General features: G+C 37.5%; 1 protein-coding gene across 2 annotated transcripts in view; it reads right to left on the bottom strand.

Moving 5' to 3' along the window:
* Nucleotides 1-20,658, bottom strand: part of LOC105490433 (ring finger protein 128) — a 99,043-nt gene that overhangs the window by 11,946 nt on the left and 66,439 nt on the right. For both annotated transcript variants that reach the window (XM_011756033.2, XM_011756031.2), the window contains exon 2: nt 10,743-10,990. In XM_011756033.2, the coding sequence (XP_011754335.1) occupies nt 10,743-10,990 (248 nt within the window). The remainder of the gene's footprint in view (nt 1-10,742; nt 10,991-20,658) is intronic.

Raw genomic sequence — 20,658 nt, forward strand, 5'->3', positions numbered from 1 at the left:
CTCAGTTCACGCTGGTTGTTTAAAAGAGCCTGGCATCTGCTCCCTCTCTCTCACCCTGTGACACACGTGCTCCCTCCTTTCCTTTTTTCCATGATAGGTAGCTTCCTGAAGCTTTCATCAGAAGCTGAGGTTGGCACCAAGCTTCTTATATAGCCTGCAGAACCATGAGGCAAATCAACTTCTTTTTTTAAATAAATTACCCAACCTCAGGTATTCCTTTACAGCAACACAAACCTGACTAATACACGTGTGGAATATAACAGTAGCATGTGCAGGATGGCAAGATAAGTGATCTTTCTATTTTGAACTGTAAAATGAACATACTTAGAAATTCGGCAAAAAGTAGGCCCCCAGAACCAGAGATCATTGTAAGAATGTAAGCAGCTTCCTTCCCATATGTACCCCCATCTCCAGCTGACATTTATGTTACATGAAAATTAGAGATAATATAAGTATTTAGTATAATGTCTGGCATATAGCAGACACTCAAGAAAATGTTTATTACATAAAATGTAAACTACCATTCATCAATAAGCATAACAGGTACTTGCCAACATATATTTGCTACAAATGCTACAAATATTTGTAGCTACAAATGCTACAAGTATTTGTAGCAAATATATTTTGGAAGGTAGGAATCCATAAGTATCAGTATGTGAGAAATCTCCTTGATGTTCAAATCTGTCTCCTATGTAAGATATCATTTTGTGAAAGATTTTAACTTAATGCCAAGGAGAATATTAGCCAAAGTATTTCTTTGCTGTCACAGGAAAAGCAGAAACCTCTCAGATTATTACCTGACCAGCAAATAAGCCTATCAGAAACAGTGAATAGGAAGGCCTAGATCCTAAGAAGGAAAAGAGGTGATAATCAAGGTACTTTCACTCCCATTTTGGGACATAATTGTGAACTAAAAAAAATTCTATGATGGGACTTAATTTCAGCACAAATATCTTCCCTTCTATTTTGTTACTTGTAAGATAATAATAGAGTGACAGTGAACAAAGGTACACCTAGGATCTTTAGATTACCGAGCCCAACATCTAATCAGACAGAGAAGAAAACTGATGCTCAAAGAGGAAGAATGTCTTGCTCGAAATATTAGAGCTAGTGTCAGCCCCACTGAAGTGCAGAGTTATATCAAAGTAGCTATTTGTTTTGACTGTAGCATGGAGTAGGAAACTACTCCTACCATTTCCTTACAATATACAGTTGTTATACAGTTTAAAAATTTTTTATATCCATTACCTCATTTAATCCTCACAAAAACCCCCAGAAGAAGGTAATATCCTCATTTTAGAGATGCTCAAGTAGAGGTTGAAAAACTAAAATAACTTATTCAAAAGGGAATGCAGCATCTAAATAATTAAGCTGGTACTGGAACTCTGCTCTTCATATTCCAAAAGTCCATTACAATATAACCATCCATAACTCAGCTGTCTTTTGATGTTTTTCTAGCTTCTGGATTCCAGGGTCTGTCAAACTGTGGCAATCCTTCCACCTGTATGCCTACCGGGTCCTGGCCCTGGCCCACACACCTACACTTCACTACTTTCTTTTCACATAGATCATGAGTCAGTTGGACATCGAGAGGAGAAAAATGCAAATGAGAAAAAAAAAAGAGCCAGCAAGAAGAAATGGGAAAAAAATGTAATGTAGTTGATGATGTCTTTCAGAATCATTTTGCTCTTTGTCCTTAAAGCAATTGTAATTTAGGTTTAGGCAACAAGCTGTATAACACAATTTGGGAAAGCTCTCATAAGGAAGTGATACCTCTCTAGGGTATTTACTTGATTCAGTCTATACAGTCTGATTTCTCATTGCAAAATATTCCATTCAATACAATATAAATGTCCGAATATCCAGTGCTAGTGCTTATCAATTTATCAGGCATTAATGCCAAATATATAACTTTCTTAATTATAGCCAAGACTATAATGCAAATTAATTTGAAGTGTAGGATCAAAGGGAAACTTTGTATATAATGTCTGAGTCTATGCCCAGGAGAACAGCAGAACTTGCATTAAGGCCAATGCTAGAAAATGATGGTGGGTGAGAATACAAAAAATAAAAAAATAGGGCCAAATCTAAAAATACCAGAAGACACTAGACAAGAGATTTGATTTTTAAAGGATCTCTAAAAGATTTACAGCATAGCTTAAACTAATGTTTAACAAAGCAGCCTTAGAATAAAAATGGGTTTAAAAGAAAATTTGAATATTTTCAACAGCTCTTACTGGGCTTATATAAAGAAAAGTTATTTTCTTTAAATATGGATGCAAGACAAGTGATTTTAGTAAAAAGCACAAACTGTATTTTTAGAGCTTAAAGGAAAGTCACTCACAAAAAAACTGCCTCACGATATTCAAGATAGTACTCAAGATATTTCACTGTGACACTGATAGCAAAAGATCCAAGATGCATGCTTCCCTCTAAAAAAAACCCTGAAATATGGGAACACCATTAGGATCCAGTAGATTATATTCAATACATATGTTTGAACAACATTATGTCAGCTTTTGAGTGCCCAAATATACCTCAACATTTAAAGACAATATGCCCCATGCGAACTGTAATTTGTACCTTACTCCTTAAAAAACAGAATTTCAAGAATGTATCTATATTATTATACAAATTACATGGGATACTTTTCCAATGCCTTGCTACCATATCAGAATTTCCTTAGTCTATAAATTCCAATAACACATCATTTCCACCTCTTATCTTGTTCAGTAATTGTATTATTAATGTGCCTTTCTCTCTTGAGTAGCAGGAGGACTGGGCCTTAGTCACTTAGAAAAAAATTTCCCAGTGGCTAGAGTTTGCTCAAAAACTATTTTCTGAATTTAGAAAATATAAACAGACTTTCTTGATTTTCTCATGCAAGACACTTCTCATTTCAATTATTAAAAGTCTCTACTCCATTAAGTTTGGGGAAAGAAAGGTTTAGACATTAATTGAGCATTTGCCATGTGTCAGGTTGTAAGCTTTTTACATGTGTCATCTTGTTTAATCATTAACAACATTGTGAAATAGCTATTTCAACATCCAAGTTTTACAGACAAGAAAAGTAAGGTTCAGAAGCTTGACTAAAGTCCAGACAGCTGGTTAGTTTCAGAGCTGTGATTCAATTCAAGCCCAGGTTCTATCTGGCTTTAAAGCCCATGATCTCTCCACTATTGTACACTGCCTCCATTGTGTAATGGCAAAGAAGCCTTTCACATTCCTTGTGAAGAAGACAAACGAAGGAAATTTTAAAAACCCCTTCAAAGCCAGCAATTATCCAATCTTAAAATTCTTCACAAACTAGCTATTTACTGTGATTTGGGGAATTTTAAAAAGCAAGTACATTATGTCAAACGCCTTTTGCCTTTCCCCTCCTCCTCTCTAATCCTAAGAGATACCTGGTCTAAGAATATTTGGCAGTAGAACTGAAGACTGATTCAAAGAAGCTGGTTGTTGGCCAATTTTCTTAACAGAAGCTTAATGTGACTATTCTGACTAATCAAAAGCTGAATTCGCTCTAGTTAGTGAAGAAGCTCGACTATATATATATATATATATATTTTTTGGTTCTGAATGGGAATGTATTGGGGTTGAAGATAAAATGTCAAACTAATGATCATTCTTTATTACAATGTTCAATTTTGAAATTATGGTGAATGCAAAGATATTCTACCTAGTTCATTGGTGTATTTATATCCAATTAGGTAAAATATATGTTTCAGTCTAGTGATTTGTCAGCCTGATTTTTGGTCCCAGGGCATTCAGCTTTTAACTTAACTGAAACCCACATGAATAGTATTAAGTATGTAGTCAAACCTAATTACTTGATGGAGGACAGGGTGTGCAAAAAGCAAGAAAGGAGAGAGATATAAGCAAACTATATTTTTCTGAAGTCACCATATTTTACAAACAAACATTTTCCTAAAAATGTGATTAAGAGTTTTAACACAAGATATTTAAAATCAAGAATTATAGTAAGAGGATTCTTTTCCTCAGATATATTCCTAGGACAAAATAAAAGTCTGAGCCATGTGGCTGTTTAGGTATATGAGAACTGAAAGAAATCTATTTTATTCAATAAAAACCTATCCATAATATTTGAGTGAGTGAAAGTATTCCTACAGGTAAGAGGAGGTGCAGGCTATAAAATAGCTTCCCATAAATCTATGGAACTACAGACCACTCCCATGAAGAACATAACTGTAAGCAGTGTAAGAAAATACACTGTAAGGAAGAACCATGAAGAAAGGGGGAATTTGACTCAGTAGATAGGTTATAGCTCAGATTATAGCAGTTTTTCAAAGAAATGTGATTAACACCCTTTAGAATTTGTGGTCTAACTTCAAGTTTGTATCCTTTGACCAACATCTCCCCATTTCCCCAACCTCCCTGGCAACCACTTCTCTGTTCTCTGCATCTATGAGTTCAAAATTTTTAGATGAATAAATCCTGAGGATCTGTTATACAGCATGGTTTACTTGAAATTTGCTAAGAAAGTAGATCTTAAGTATCCTCACCACACACACATAAACACACACACACATGTAACTATGTGTAGGGATAGATGTGTTAATTAATTTATATTAATCATTTTACAATTTATATGTATATCAAATCATAATGTTGTACACCTTGAATATATACAAATTTTATTTGTCAATTATACTTCAATAAAGCTGGAAAAAGAATTAGTGATATAAATGTAAAATTAGGGTAAGTGAATATATAAAAATCCTGAGACCCATTATAAGAGCTTTCTTTTGTTCAGTAAGAAAGTAAGAAGAAAGACTGTAAATCTAAGTCCTATTTAGACAAGGATTTAATCTACTCTTCTTACACAAGAGTCAAAATTCTCATGGTTTCTGTAAAAGACCCTGAACTACTCTCAAATGTAGGCAGAAATAGATACATACATGTGAACACACGAACTGCAAAAGTATGTATGTTAATAGTGGTACAGTGTGCAGGTACTTAATGAATCTTCCAGGTAATTTCGTGTACTAGTGGAGTAGAAAAAAACTTAATGTAACCAGAAATAGTTTAGATAATTTTTAGTAGTGCTTTAAGTTGAAGCACAGATTTTAAGATATTAATGTAGCCTAGTCCTTCCTCTTCTGAGAACACACAGGAGTGCTCTTTCTCTCTGGCAGCAAACTACAGAAATGTGTGGCATATCTCTGCCCAGGGAACCAATTTAAGTGTTGGGGTCCAAGACTCAGATGAAGGGACTGCTTACTAGGTGCATCCCTGCTAGCAACTGGCCATGTTGCCTGAAACTCAGGACCCCAACAATGAAACTAGGATATCATCAATCTTGATTGTTGTGAAAAGCAACTCTGACAGGCTGGTATAACATGGTCCATTGTTCCAGGTGTATATAACAAAATTATCAATCACTAACGTAAAGACCACTTTGAGAGCCACATTCCCAGGGTTGGCCAGGGGCCAATCATGGTTCCCTTGAGGACATGCCAGGAGTAAGCAACTACATCTGTTGTGTTACCTTTTTCCTCACAATCCATCCAGTTGGTCAAAGACTTTTTATAATAAAACTTTCAATGCAGTAACTATTTGTACAGTATTTATATATTATCACTTCAGTTAGTACAGTAGTCAGTATAGTTACTATACAGTAACTACACAGTTAGCATAGTATTTATATACAGTGTACTATATACAGTATACAGTTGACCCTTGAACAACATGGCAGTTATGGGCACTGACCCTCACACAGCCAAGACTCCACATATAGCTTTAGACTCCCCCAAAACTTAACTACTAATAGTCTACTGTTGACTGGAAGCCTTATTGATAACATAAACAGTTAATAAACACATATGTTGTATGTTATATAAATTATATACTGTGTTTGTACAATAAAGTAAATTAGAGAAAAGAAAATGTTATTAAGAAAATCATAAGGAAGAAAAGAATATATATTTAAAGACAGGGTCTCACTGTCACCCAGGCTGGAGTGCAGTGGCATGATCTCGGCTCACTGCAACCTCTGCCTCCTGGGCTCAAGTGATTCTTCCACCTCAGCCTCCCAAGTAGCTGGGACTACAGTCACATGCCACCATGCCTGGCTAATTTTTCTATTATTTGTAGGGACAGGGTTTTGCCATGTTGCACAGGTTGGTCTTGAACTCCTGGGCTCAAGTGATCCACCTGCCTCGGCCTCCCAAAGTGCTGGTACGACAGGCATGAGAGAAAATATATTTTATCTTAATTAAGGGGGCATGGATTATCATGAAGGCCTCCATCCTTCTTTCTTCACATTTACTAGGCTGCAGAGGACGAAAAGGATATACTGGTCTTGCTGCCTCAGGTGTGGCAGAAGTGGAAGAATATCCACATATAAGTGGATTCATGTGGTTGAAACCCAAGTTGTTTAAGGATCAACTGTATATACTGTTCAGTTAGCACAGTATTTATATATAAGGTGCCATAAGAACAACATAAGTCTACCTAATACTTGCAGAAGCCAACAAGGAGTGGAAACAGGTTCAAAGGAACAATTCATCCCGTGTATAAGACCATCACAAACATCTTTACATTATTATACCAATTTAATTATCCATTTATTCCCTTGATCTATGGCCACTTGAACTTTGTGATAAACTTGCACAGAGCTATTTAATATAGTAATGAACTAAATCATTCTAATTCTTCTTCATGCCAGTCACTCTCCCTTGGTATCATACTGTGAGGAGTTTTTAGTTCAATTTCTCAAATACATTTGATTACCATATGATTTATTTATATAAGATAGTTGAATTTTACTAACAATACCAGTATTACACCATATCAGAGTATGGTTATGATACAGTTTGGTTTGTTTACAAAAAAATCCGGAAATGTCACAGAAATATTTATTAAACCTTTCTAGAAGAATTAGCCTTTACCCATATGCCAGATATGAGGAGGAACAAATGCTGTCACCAGTGGCAATCATTCTGTCATTTCTAGGTTCCATGTTAGCTGGGGACAAAGTCAATCATTTGTCTCAACTTATTATAAAGTTATAGGTTCCTGTTAACTTTGTACAGCAAGGCCATTTCCCTCCCATGGGAGTACATGGGTATCCTTCAGTATTAGTTCTATTCCTACTAGCCTTATTTTGGCCCATCCTTTGGTCAAGATCAGTCAGAGATCAGCAGTGCAAGTTGCAATTTTACAAGAAAAAAAGAATCCATAAATTTGGGGATCTGCATGTGTCTCAGTGATTCTCTGCCTGAGCTTCTGCAGCTAAAAATGGAAGGCCATTACCCCCATGGCTACTTGGGGATCACTTTTAAGTAAAATAGTTAATAGATTCTGTTGTGTTAGAGTATATTCTCTTTCCCAATATTGATTCCTAGCATTCTCTAGCATTATGTGTTGGGTCTGTGTGATCAGTTTAGCAAAGCTTTATGACATTTCCAAGTGGATTCCCGTTCTTTTCCCTCCTCTTGGAAGATGATTTCCTTCAAATCTATTTTAGTTAGTAAATCATTTTCCTCTGAAAGTCACTCTTCATTAAAAGTAAATTCAGCTTTTCACATTATATCTATGCCAGGTCCTATTTCACCTACAGCCCTCTTTTATTTCACTGGTCAATGTTTAATCCAACACATGCATTGTTGCTATTGAGTATTAACTACTTGAATATAGTTAGGATACATTTACTGTATCCGAAAATGTTTGGTCCTCCGTGCTAGAGTCAAGTGTATAGTAGTTACTCCTAAATGTAGTTTAATTTGTATATGCCATAAGGTTTCCCATAATCTTTCTTGTCTCAAGTTAGGGTTGTCCCCGGCAGGGACACGAAACTAACTTATAAGGCCTAATATGTTATTTTCATTTATAATCCAATGATACTTTTTTGTTCTGTTTAAAAGCTTTGTATCTACAAAACAGGGATGATATGTGTTCTTACACATCACACTACAACATATGAGGCTATTCCATCTGGGGGTCTCATCTGAGCATTCAGTCATCAGAATTTATGGTTACAGTTATCAGTTTCCTGACATTATATATCATGTATCATAACCTTCAGAAGGTTATGAAATTCTTGAATATATTAAACTTGCCTAACATTCTAATGAAGCCAAATTTCCCTAACACAGCTTCATCGCCATTTCTACCAGTAAAATGGAGATAATATAGTTAAATGTTTACTGATAGTTATAATCAGCATATGCATTAAGTTCCACCTTTTAAAAATTAATACTAAGTCATGAAAATTAAATATATAAATGACATTCTAGCACTCTCAAATATTTACAAGCAAAAAGGATTATCAGCCATATATTTAATCTTTTAGTCCCCAAAGGATAAACAGATATAGTCCAATAAGTAATTTTTAAAAGCCCCTTCAAAAGCCTTCTCCAATAGATGAGAAGTTTTAATGCTATTCTTGACCATTTCTACAGAGGTTAATTTTCATAAGATGTATTATAAACTATGAAAATTAAATGAGCAGACCAGAGCTAAATGTCCAATGAAGCTCTGTAACACCAGACAAAGTTCTTTATAAACCTTATTATTTTTTGATGGGGTTTAATGCCATGTCAATAAATTTATTATAGCACCGAGAATACAGAAACCCATGCCCCACCATGAACATATTCAAACCAAACACTCTTGTCATTGTAACTATAACCTTTGAATAGTTAGTCACACTGGACACCAATTTCCTTCCAGCCTCGCAGATAAAAAAACAGCACAATATACAAATGTCAAATATTAACACAGTGTGATACTACTGAGTGGCCTGGTACAGGAATTTTAAACATCTTTTTGACCGCAGCTAGTATCAGGCTGAACCTGCCACCAATGTGATAAGCTGCTTCTCCAAGGAGGATAGAAGTCAATTAACTTTAAACACTGAGATAAACATCACTTATTACCATATGCTGGTATCTAATCTTTGTGAAGTTTTTATAATAAAATTTCAATTTCTCATCTATTCCTAAATTAAATTAACTTTCATGCTATATAAAAATCCTCACTGCTCCTTCCACCCCCTAAATAAATTGAATTTCTTTTCACTTATTGGAGGAAGAGGACATGAAGTGGCCAGAAATCAACTGCCTTTAGAGAAACTTCTCAGTACATATAAAAATGTATTTTCATCTGAAAGCATTAAATCCCTACTGAGCTTTCTAAAGAAGTGGCACACCATTCCGTTGTTATACTGAGAACACCTGAAGGGAGGAGGAGGTAAGAAATCATGGTGGCCTTGACTGGGGTGGAAGCAATGGAGGTAATAAGAAACAATCAAATTCTGGATATATAACGAAGGTAGAAATAACATGATTTGCTGATAGAGTTTACATGGGAGGTGAGAGAATAAAAGGAATAACAAACAACTTCAAGGTTTTTGGCCTGGGGTCAAGAGAAAATCTTTTGAAAATGGGAGCAATAATACTATGTTTGCATGTTGGTGGAAAAGATCCAGAGGAGAGGGAGAAATTGTTAAAGTAGGAGAGTGAGAGAGGGCAATTTCTGGAGTGATGTCCTAGAGTATATAAAAGACAAAAAGAAACTTGTACCTGAGTGAAAGAGCCTTTGCAAAGGAACAGTTCATCCATAAAAACAGAAGACAAAGGGGAATAGGATAGACTCAGATGAAGATAGATGAGAGGATGTGGAAGTATTATTGATTGCTTCAATTTTCTCAGTAAAATAAAATACAAATTGAGAGTAAAGTTGGAGGAGGTGTTGGAGAAAGGGAAAGGAACACATATGGTTAGTCAACAGTAGGAAAGTAAATGGCCACGGAAACATACTGTGATTCCTGGGTAGCATTAAGGGCCCACTCTGATTTTATGGTCACAAACTTAAAGTGAGATCAGTCAGTACAGCTGTAAATGCCTTTCTGATACTTCAGCTGTGCAGGGTACAGATATAGAGTAGGTGGGAAGTAGATTTAACCAGGGTTGGATTTGTTTTGCCAGCAACTGTAACAAAGAGAAACAAGGGCCAAGGGAACTGAAGATGTATGCATGGGAGTGACCATGGAATTTAAGCTGGGTAAGGAGAAATGTCAGGATATCAGGGGGCTGAGGGGGACAATTTAATGGTGGCAAGATCAATGCCATACAACCATAGGTACTTTACTGTTCAATAATGCTTTGGTATTTTTGCTGTTGTTTCTATACCTTGTACCTTTTTATACACTGTTATAACATGGTAGAAACTATTAATATTTGACTCCATTTGAAGCCTAACAGTATATCATGCACAATTAGATCTAACCTGCCTTCTCAGCCTAGTCCCTCTTCTCGGCCCCATCCCCACATGCAAATACAGACATATACATAAAATAATAGTGGTTACCTTTGGGCGATGACTATAGTTATGTTGTTATATCAGGTTTTAGGTGACTTTTTTCCTGTGCACTTTCTAATTTCTAAGTTTTCTATATTGAGTATGAAATATTTTTGTAATTTAGAAAAAAAATGTTGATTTAAAAGAACATATGTGTTTACACCCATATATAATTAAATGCTGGATGTGCTCTCTAATGAGGTGTTACAAGATTTAATCAGGTAGGATTAAGTTCTTTGACAAATATAGAAAATAAAACATTTGAGAAGAGCTGACATACTTTAAAAACTACCAGATTTTGTAAAACATATGGGGAGATCATTGTCTAGCAAGTAAAATGTATTAAAATGTAGGACCCTGAAACAACAATTAGAATAGTAAATTTTTTTTTAATATTGGAAGAAAGGACCATTACAAACCTGCTTCCTGCTTTGAGCTCTTGCATTCCGTAGCCTTCGAGCAGAATAAAAGATAAAATAGCCCACAGTTGCTGCCGTAATAATAAAAAAGGACACAGAAACGAAAAAAATTGAATAGTGATTCACCCAAGGGCCGTGTTTTTTCCCGACTTCTATGACCATTGTCACTTGTATGCCTCTTTGAATAGATTGTAGAATTTTTGTGCCTTTCAGATTGCCGATCATGATTGCAACAATGTCTCCTGCACCTGTAAAGGAAAACAAATTCAGTTTTAGTTTGCTGAAACATTCTTAGTGTAATAACCCAATTGCCAAAATGATTTTAAATGGGTCTCAATGAGACAAAGGATGGATACTCATTCATTCAATTAACATTTTTGATCACCTACTATCTATATAAAATTTGTAGACTATATAAACATCCATGAGATTTTGTTACTGATCTTAGGGTACTCATAACTTAGTAAGGAAGCTATTATATACAACACTTCCCCCTCCTCAGATTAACTAACTATAGTTCAACAGTATTGCCTTTGAGACCGAATTTGCATCTTATATGAAGGTTTGCTTAAAGACAAATAGTCTCCTGAATTGTAGAAAATAGGGCTTGTATTATAGGGAATCTAATATTGGGGGAATACAGAAATATTTCCCAATTTATAAGATGATAAATTATCTCATGAGCTCACTACTAGCATGTATACGGATTTACATATTGGGATAGTAATTTGAGCCAAACAATGTTTACAAATCCAAATGTACAAACTATACATACGTCCATGATGTACCATTTTTCTATATTCTCAAAAGCAATATAAAACTTGCTCAAGGTGTTCTAAGGTTTTACATGGACCTAATCAGGTTAGCAATGAAGATAACATATAGAAATGCACATTTCTATTCACTACCAATTAAAGACAAGCCTAAAATAAGACTAATCTTATTACTAAAGGTCTAATTATCTATAATACTTACCTCTGCACCAACAATTATATAATTTTTGTGGAAAAAAATAAAGTACAAAAGTTATCTTTCCCAATGTTGTAAGAATGTCAGATTGCTCATGCCATTCCAAGGCTTATCAAGGTTTATATTCCTTCTAGTCTATATGACCTGAGACCAATAATCTTAAGCAAAGGAATAGCACTTATTTAATGTTAAGTTATAACCAACCAGGGAAACCTCCCACTGATATTAAGTTAAGGAGCTAATCTGAGTTAAAGATCAAACTCCAATCTGGAATAAATACAAATACACACATACAACTCTAAAAGGGCTTTTAGAGGAGGATCCAAGATGGCTGAATAGGAACAGCTCCAGTCTGCAGCTCCCAGTGTGAGCCACACAGAAGATGGGTGACTTTTGCATTTCCAACTGACATACCGCATGCATTTCACTGGGGCTTGTCAGACAGTGGGTGCAGCCCACAGAGCAGGGTGGGGCATCGCCTCACCCAGGCAGTGCAAGGGGTCAGGGAATTCCCTTTCCTAGCAAAGGGAAGCCCTGACAGACAGTGCCTGGAAAATCGGGACAGTCCCACCCTAATACTGCACTTTTCCAGCGGCCTTAGCAAATGGCACACCAGGAGATTATATCCCGTGCCTGGCTCAGAGGGTCCCACGCCCACGGAGCCTCGCTCACAGCTAGCACAGCAGTCTGAGATCGAACTGCAAGGGAACAGCAAGGCTGGGGGAGGGGCGTCCGCCATTGCTGAGGCTTGAGTAGGTAAACAAAGAGGAAAGGAAGCTCGAACTGGGTGGAGCCCACCGCAGCTCAAGGAGGCCTGCCTGCCTCTGTAGACTCCACCTCTAGGGGCAGGGCATAGCTGAACAAAAGGCAGCAGAAACTTCTGCAGACTCAAACGTCCCTGTCTGACAGCTTTGAAGTGAGTAGTGGTTCTCCCAGCACGGAGTTTGAGATCCGAGAACAGACAGCCTGCCTCCTCAAGTGGGTCTCTGACTTCCAAGTAGCCTAAATGGGAGACACCTCTCAGTAGGGGCTGACTGACACCGCATACAGCCATGTGCCCCTCTGAGATGAAGCTTCCAGAGGAAGGATCAGGCAGCCACATCTGCCGTTCTGCAATATTTCCTGTTCTGCAGCCTCCGCTGGTGAAACCCAGGCAAACAGGGTCCGGAGTGGACCTCCAGCAAACTGCAACAGACCTGCAGCTGAGGGTCCTGACTGGCAGAAGGAAAACTAACAAACAGAAAGGACATCCACACCAAAACTCCGTCTGTATGTCACCATCATCAAAGACCAAAGGTAGATAAAACCACAAAAATGGGGAGAAACCAGAGCAGAAAAGCTTAAAATTCTAAAAATCAGAGTGCCTCTACTCCTCCAAAGGAACGCAGCTACTTGCCAGCAACGGAACAAAGCTGGACGGAAAATGACTTTGATGATTTGAGAGAAAAAGGCTTCAGATGATCGGTAATAATAAACTTCTCCAAGGTAAAGGAGGATGTTCAAACCCATTGCAAAGAAGCTAAAAACCTTGAAAAAAGATTAGACGAATGGCTAACTAGAATAAACAGTGTAGAGAAGTCCTTAAATGACCTGATGGAGCTGAAAACCAAGGCAAGAGAACTACGTGATGCATGCACAAGCTTCAGTAGCCGATTCAATCAAGTGGAAGAAAGGGTATCAGTGATTGAAGATCAAATGAATGAAATGAAGCGAGAAGAGAAGTTTAGAGAAAAAAGAGTAAAAAGAAATGAACAAAGCCTCCAAGAAATATGGGACTACGTGAAAAGACCAAATCTACGTCTGATTGGTGTACCTGAAAGTGATGGGGAGAATGGAACCAAGTTAGAAAACACTCTTCAGAATATTATCCAGGAGAACTTCCCCAACCTAGCAAGGCAGACCAACATTCAAATTCACGAAATACAGAAAATGCCACAAAGATACTCCTTAAGAAGAGCAACTCCAAGACACATAATTGTCAGATTCATCAAAGTTGAAATAAAGGAAAAAATATTAAGGGCAGCCAGAAAGAAAGGTCGGGTTACCCACAAAGGGAAGCCCATCAGAGTAACAGCAGATCTCTCGGCAGAAACTCTATAAGCCAGAAGAGAGTGGGGGCCAATATTCAACATTCTTAAAGAAAAGAATTTTCAACCCAGAATTTCATATCCAGTCAAACTAAGCTTCATAAGTAAAGGAGAAATAAAATCATTTACAGACAAACAAATGCTGAGAGATTCTGTCACCACCAGGCCTGCCTTACAAGAACTCCAGAAGGAAGCACTAAACCTGGAAAGGAACAACCAATACCAGCCACTGCAAAAACATGTCAAATTGTAAAGACCATCAATGCTAGTAGGAAACTACATCAACTAACGAGCAAAATAACCAGCTAACATAATAACGACAGGATCAAATTCACACATAACAATATTAACCTTAAATGTAAATGGGCTAAATGCTCCAATTAAAAGACATAGACTAGCAAATTGGATAAGAGTTAAGACCCATCAGTGTGCTATATTCAGGAGATCCATCTCAAGTGCAGATACACATAGGCTCAAAATAAAGGGATGGAGGAAGATCCACCAAGCAAATGGAAAGCAAAAGAAAGCAGGGGGTGCAATCCTAGTCTCTGACAAAACAGACTTTAAACCAACAAAGATCAAAAGAAACAAAGATGGTCATTACATAATGGTAAAGGGATCAATTGAACAAGAAAAGCTAACTATCCTAAATATATATGCACTCAATACAGGAGCACCCAGATTCATAAAGCAAGTCCTTAGAGACCTACAAAGAGAGACTTAGACTCCCACACAATAATAATGGGAGACTTTAACACCCCACTGTCAACATTAGACAAATCAAGGAGACAGAAAGTTAACAAGGATATCCAGGACTTGAACTCAGCTCTGCACCAAGTGGACCTAATAGACATCTACAGAACTCTCCACCCAAATCAACAGAATATACATTCTTCTCAGCACCACATCGCACTTATTCCAAATTGACCACATACTTGGAAGTAAAGCACTCCTCAGCAAATGTACAAGAACAGAAATTATAACAAACTGTCTCTCAGACCACAGTGCAATCAAACTAGAACTCAGGACTAAGAAACTCACTCAAAACTGCTCAACTACATGGAAACTGAACAACCTGCTCCTGAATGACTACTGGGTATGTAACGAAATGAAAGCAGACATAAAGATGTTCTTTGAAACCAATGAGAACAAAGACACAACATACCAGAATCTCTGGGACACATTTAAAGCAGTGTGTAGAGGGAAATTTATAGCACTAAATGCCCACAAGAGAAAGCTGTAAAGATCTAAAATTGACACCCTAACATCACAATTAAAAGAACTAGAGAAGCAAGAGCAAATACATTCAAAAGATAGCAGAAGACAAGAAATAACTAAGATCAGAGCAGAACTGAAGGAGATAGAGACACAAAAAACCCTTCAAAAATCAATGAATCCAGGAGCTGGTTTTTTGAAAAGATCAACAAAAATGATAGAGCACTAGCAAGACTAATAAAGAAGAAAAGAGAGAAGAATCAAATAGATGCAATAAAAAATGATAAAGGGGATATCACCACCAATCCCACAGAAATACAAACTACCATCAGAGAATACTATAAACACCTCTACACAAATAAACTAGAAAATCTAGAAGAAATGGATAAATTCCTGGACACATACACCCTCCTAAATGTAAAGCAGGAAGAAGTTGAATACCTGAATAGACCAATAACAGTTTCTGAAATTGAGGCAATAATTAATAGCCTACCAACCAAAAAAAGTCCAGGACCGGACGGATCCACAGCCAAATTATACCAGAGATACAAAGAGGAGCTGGTACCATTCCTTCTGAAACTATTCCAATCAATAGAAAAAGAGTGAATACTCCCTAATTCATTTTATGAGGCCAACATCATCCTGATACCAAAGCCTGGCAGAGATACAACAAAAAAGGAAACTTTTAGACCAATATCCCTGATGAACATTGATGCAAAAAGCCTCAGTAAAATACTGACAAACTGAATCCAGCAGCACATCAAAAAGCTTATCCACCATGATCAAGTTGGCTTCATCCCTGGGATGCAAAGCTGGTTCAACATATGGAAATCAATAAATGTAATCCATCATATAAAGAGAACTAAAGACAAAAACCACATGATTATCTCAATAGATGCAGAAAAGGCCTTTGACAAAATTCAACACCCCTTCATGCTAAAAACTCTCAATAAACTAGGTATTGATAGAACATATCTCAAAATAATAAGAGCTATTTATGACAAACCCACAGCCAATATCATACCGAATGGGCAAAAACTGGAAAAATTCCCTTTGGAAACTGGCACAAGACAGGGATGCCCTCTCTCACCACTCCTATTCAACATGGTGTTGGAAGTTCTGGCCAGTGCAATCAGGCAAGAGAAAGAAAGAAAGGGTATTCAATTAGGAAAAGAGGCAGTTAAATTGTCCCTGTTTGCAGATGACATGACCGTATATTTAGAAAACCCCATCGTCTCAACCCAAAATCTCCTTAAATTCGTAAGCAACATCAGCAAAGTCTCAGGATACAAAATCAGTGTGCAAAAATCACAAGCATTCCTATACGCCAATAACAGACACACAGAGAGCCAAATCATGAGTGAACTCCCATTCACAATTGCTTCAAAGAGAATAAAATACCTAGGAATCCAACTTACAAGGGATGTGAAGGACCTCTTCAAGGAGAACTACAAACCACTGTTCAACGAAATGAGAGGACACAAACAAATGGAAGAACATTCCATGCTCATGGATAGAAAGAATCAATATTGTGAAAATGGCCATACTGCCCAAGGTAATCTACAGATTCAATGCCATCTCCATCAAGCTACCAACGGCTTTCTTCACATAATTGGAAAAAGCTACTTTAAAGTTCATATGGAACCAAAAAAGAGCCCACATTGCCAAGACAATCCTAAGCCAAAAGAACAAAGCTGGAGGCATCATGCCACCTGACTTCAAACTATACTACAAGGCTACAGTAACCAAAACAGCATGGTACTGGTACCAAAACAGAGATATAGACCAATGGAATCGAATAGAGCCCTCAGAAATAACACCACAAATCTACTACCATCTGATCTTTGACAAACTTGACAAAAACAAGAAATGGGGAAAGGATTCCCTATTTAATAAATGGTGCTGGGAAAACTAGCTAGCCATATGTAGAAAGCTGAAACTGGATCCCTTCCTTATACCTTATACAAAAATTAATTCAAGATGGATTAAAGACTTAAATATTAGACCTAAAACCATAAAAACCCTAGAAGAAAACCTAGGCAATACCATTCAGGACATAGGCATGGGCAAGGACTTCATGACTAAAACACCAAAAGCAATGGCAACAAAAGCCAAAATTGACAAATGGGATCTAATTAAACTAAAGAACTTCTGCACAGCAAAAGAAACTACCATCAGAGTGAACAAGCAACCTACAGAATGTGAGAAAATCTTTTCAATCTACCCATCTGACAAAGGGCTAATATCCAGAATCTACAAAGAACTTAAACAAATTTACAAGAAAAAAATCAAACAACCCCATCAAAAAGTGGGCAAAGGATATGAACAGACACTTGTTAAAAGAAGACATTTATGCAGCCAACAGACACATGAAAAAAATGCTCATCATCACTGACCATCAGAGAAATGCAAATCAAAACCACAATGAGATACCATCTCACACCAGTTAGAATGGCAATCATTAAAATGTCAGGAAACAACAGATGCTGGAGAGGATGTGGAGAAATAGGAACACTTTTACACTGTTGGTGGGACTGTAAACTAGTTCAACCATTGTGGAAGACGGTGTGGTGATTCTTCAAGGGTCTAGAACTAGAAATACCATTTGACCCAGCCATACCATTACTGGGCATATACTCAAAGGATTATAAATCATGCTGCTATAAAGACACATGAAACGTATGTTTATTGCGGCACTATTCACAATAGCAAAGACTTGGAACCAACCCAAATGTCCATCAATGATAGACTGGATCAAGAAAATGTGGCACATATACACCATGGAATACTATGCAGCCATAAAAAAGGATGAGTTCATGTCCTTTGTAGAGACATGGATGAAGCTAGAAACCATCATTCTGAGCAAACTATCACAAGGACAGAAAACCAAACACCACATGTTCTCACTCATAGGTGGGAATTGAACAATGAGAACACTTGGACACAGGGTGGGGAACATCACACACCAGAGCCTGTCATGGGGTGGAGGGAGGGGGAAGGGATAGTATTAGGAGAGATACCTAATGTAAATGATGACTTAATGGGTGCAGCACACCAACATGGCACATGTATACATATGTAACAAACCTGCACGTTGTGTCCATGTACCCTAGAACTTAAAGTATAATACACAATAACAACAACAACAGCAACAAAATAAAATAAAAGGACTTTTAGCCTAGAATTTTAATACAAAAATACTGAATATCTGAAATGTAGATACCCTCTGTTGTATCTTCTTCCAATATGAGTATATGACCCAAATATTCGTTATGGGTGTGGAGGTAATTTTGCCAGAGAGTGCCCCTTTTTTCTATTTATTTGGGAGCTTTAAGTTTTTAGCTACAGCACTAAAATCACAGACATTGTCTTTTCTCTAAAAGCCATCTCTCGAGAAAATATTAAAATAGTATTCACAGTTTTAATTTTCAAATTAAGGGTAAAAACCTTAAATGGCAATGTACATGGTAAAATTGTTACTCAAGCAACCCCTTAAATTTATGGTCCTCAGTAACCAAAGTTTTCAAAAGATGAGGCCAAAAAGAAATATCTCATAGTATGCTAAGATTCTCTCTTTATTTGAAGTTATTAACTTAACATTTTTTTTCAAAGGGTTTTATTATAGATCCTTAACATTCCAAAAGACACTATTTTTACATAATAGCCATTTAGTTAAGCCCTTTTTAATAACTCTACTGACTCATGTGTGATCACTCAGCTTGATAGAGGTTAATGACTCACCTCGTTCTCATTTGCAACAGGAAAATCTCAAAAACAATGGGGAGTGAAGGAGTCTGAAATGTAGAGACCCTCTGTTATATTTTCTCCCAACATCAGTATATGACCCAAATATCCCTTATGTGTCTGGAGGTAATTTTGCCAGAGAGTGGCCCTTTTTTCTATTTATTTAGGGGCTTTAAATTTTTAGCTATGGCACTAAAATCACAGACATTATTTGTCTTTTCTCTAAGAGCCATCTCTCAGGAAAATGTATGGTAATAAAGTTGTGATTAATTATATAATGTAGCATTCATTTCTGATATTATAACCTGTATAATCTTTGAAAGCATAGCTAATTCTAAAAGTTAGGCTTTGGAATGTATTTTTAAAGATTTCCTTTAAATTAAAGATGTGTACTGCTAATAAGTTGTTTTTGTTGTTGTTGTTGTTGTTGGCTGTTTTTATTTTTTTGAGACGGAGTTTCGCTCTTGACACTCAGAGTGGAGTGGAGTGGCGCGATCTCAGCTTACTGCAACCTCCCCTTCCTGGGTTCAAGTGATTCTCCTGCTTCAGCCTCCCGAGTAGCTGGGATTACAGATGCATGCCACCACGCCCAGCTAATTTTTGTATTTTTAGTAGAGTCGGGGTTTCACCATGTTGGCTGGGCTGGTTTCAAACTCCTAACCTCAGGTGATCCACCCACCTTGGCCTCCCAAAGTGCTGAGATTAGAGGCGTGAGTCACTGCACCTGGCCATAAGTTTTTAATATAAATAAGTTTTGTTCTTTTAGAACATATGGGGTAGGTGGCAGGGGTGGATACTCAGGAACATATGGGCCATTGTGGTTAGATGAAGGTTAAAAAACAAAACAAGGTTGGACATGGTGGCTCACACTTGTAATCCCAGCACTTTGGGAGGCCGAGGTGGTCAGATCACGAGGTCAGGAGATTAAGACCATCCTGGCTAACATGGTGAAACCCCGTCTCTACTAAAAATACAAACAAATTATCTGGGCGTGGTGGCGGTGCCTGTAGTCCCAGCTACTCGGGAGGCTGAGGTGGGAGAATGGTGTGTACCCGGCAGGTGGAGCTTGCAGTGAGCTGAGATCATGCCACTGCACTCCAGCCTGGGCGACAGAGTGAGACTCCGTCTCAAAACAAACAAACAAACAAAAACAAACAAAAAACAAGGATAGGCAAGAAATGTACATTGTGTACATCTTATGAACAATGCTGTGTTTCAGTCCTCACAATCTATATTCATACATGCTATATACAGTCCAACTATTAAAAAACCTGAATTGGCCAGGCACGGTGGCCCATGCCTGTAATTCCAGCACTTTGGGAGGCTGAGTCGGGCAGATCATGAGGTCAGGAGATGGAGACCATCCCGGCTAACGTGGTGAAACCCCATCTCTACTAAAAATACAAAAAATTAGCCAGGTGTGGTGGTAGGTGCCTGAAGTCCCAGCTACTCGGGAGGCTGAGACAGGAGAATGGCCTGAACCTGGGAGGTGGAGCTTGCAGTGAGCCAAGATCGTGCCACTGCACTCCAGCCTGGGCGACAGAGCGAGACTCTGTCTCAAAGAAAACAAAAACCAAAAAACAAAAATCCCTGAATTAGCTTCCTAATCACGTAAAAGACCTATTTCTAAGCATTTTGATATTTCCCACACACTTGAAAATATCTAAACTGCTTCTCCTCCACTGTTCTCAATTGCAGTTAACAGTGTAACAACCCCTCTGGTCACCTAGTTTAGTAACCTCAGAATCATGTTTGAATCCTCACTGCTCACCTAGTCAGTCATGGAGATGCTATTTACTTTCTTCGTGTCTCCATTATCAGATCTTTCTATTCCTGCTGTCTTAATATAGACCCTCATAATTTCTTTGAAATAGGGTACTGAAACTATTACAGTAACGTCT

This window comes from Macaca nemestrina, chromosome X, assembly GCF_043159975.1.
Source record: "Macaca nemestrina isolate mMacNem1 chromosome X, mMacNem.hap1, whole genome shotgun sequence".
Lineage (NCBI taxonomy): Eukaryota > Metazoa > Chordata > Mammalia > Primates > Cercopithecidae > Macaca > Macaca nemestrina.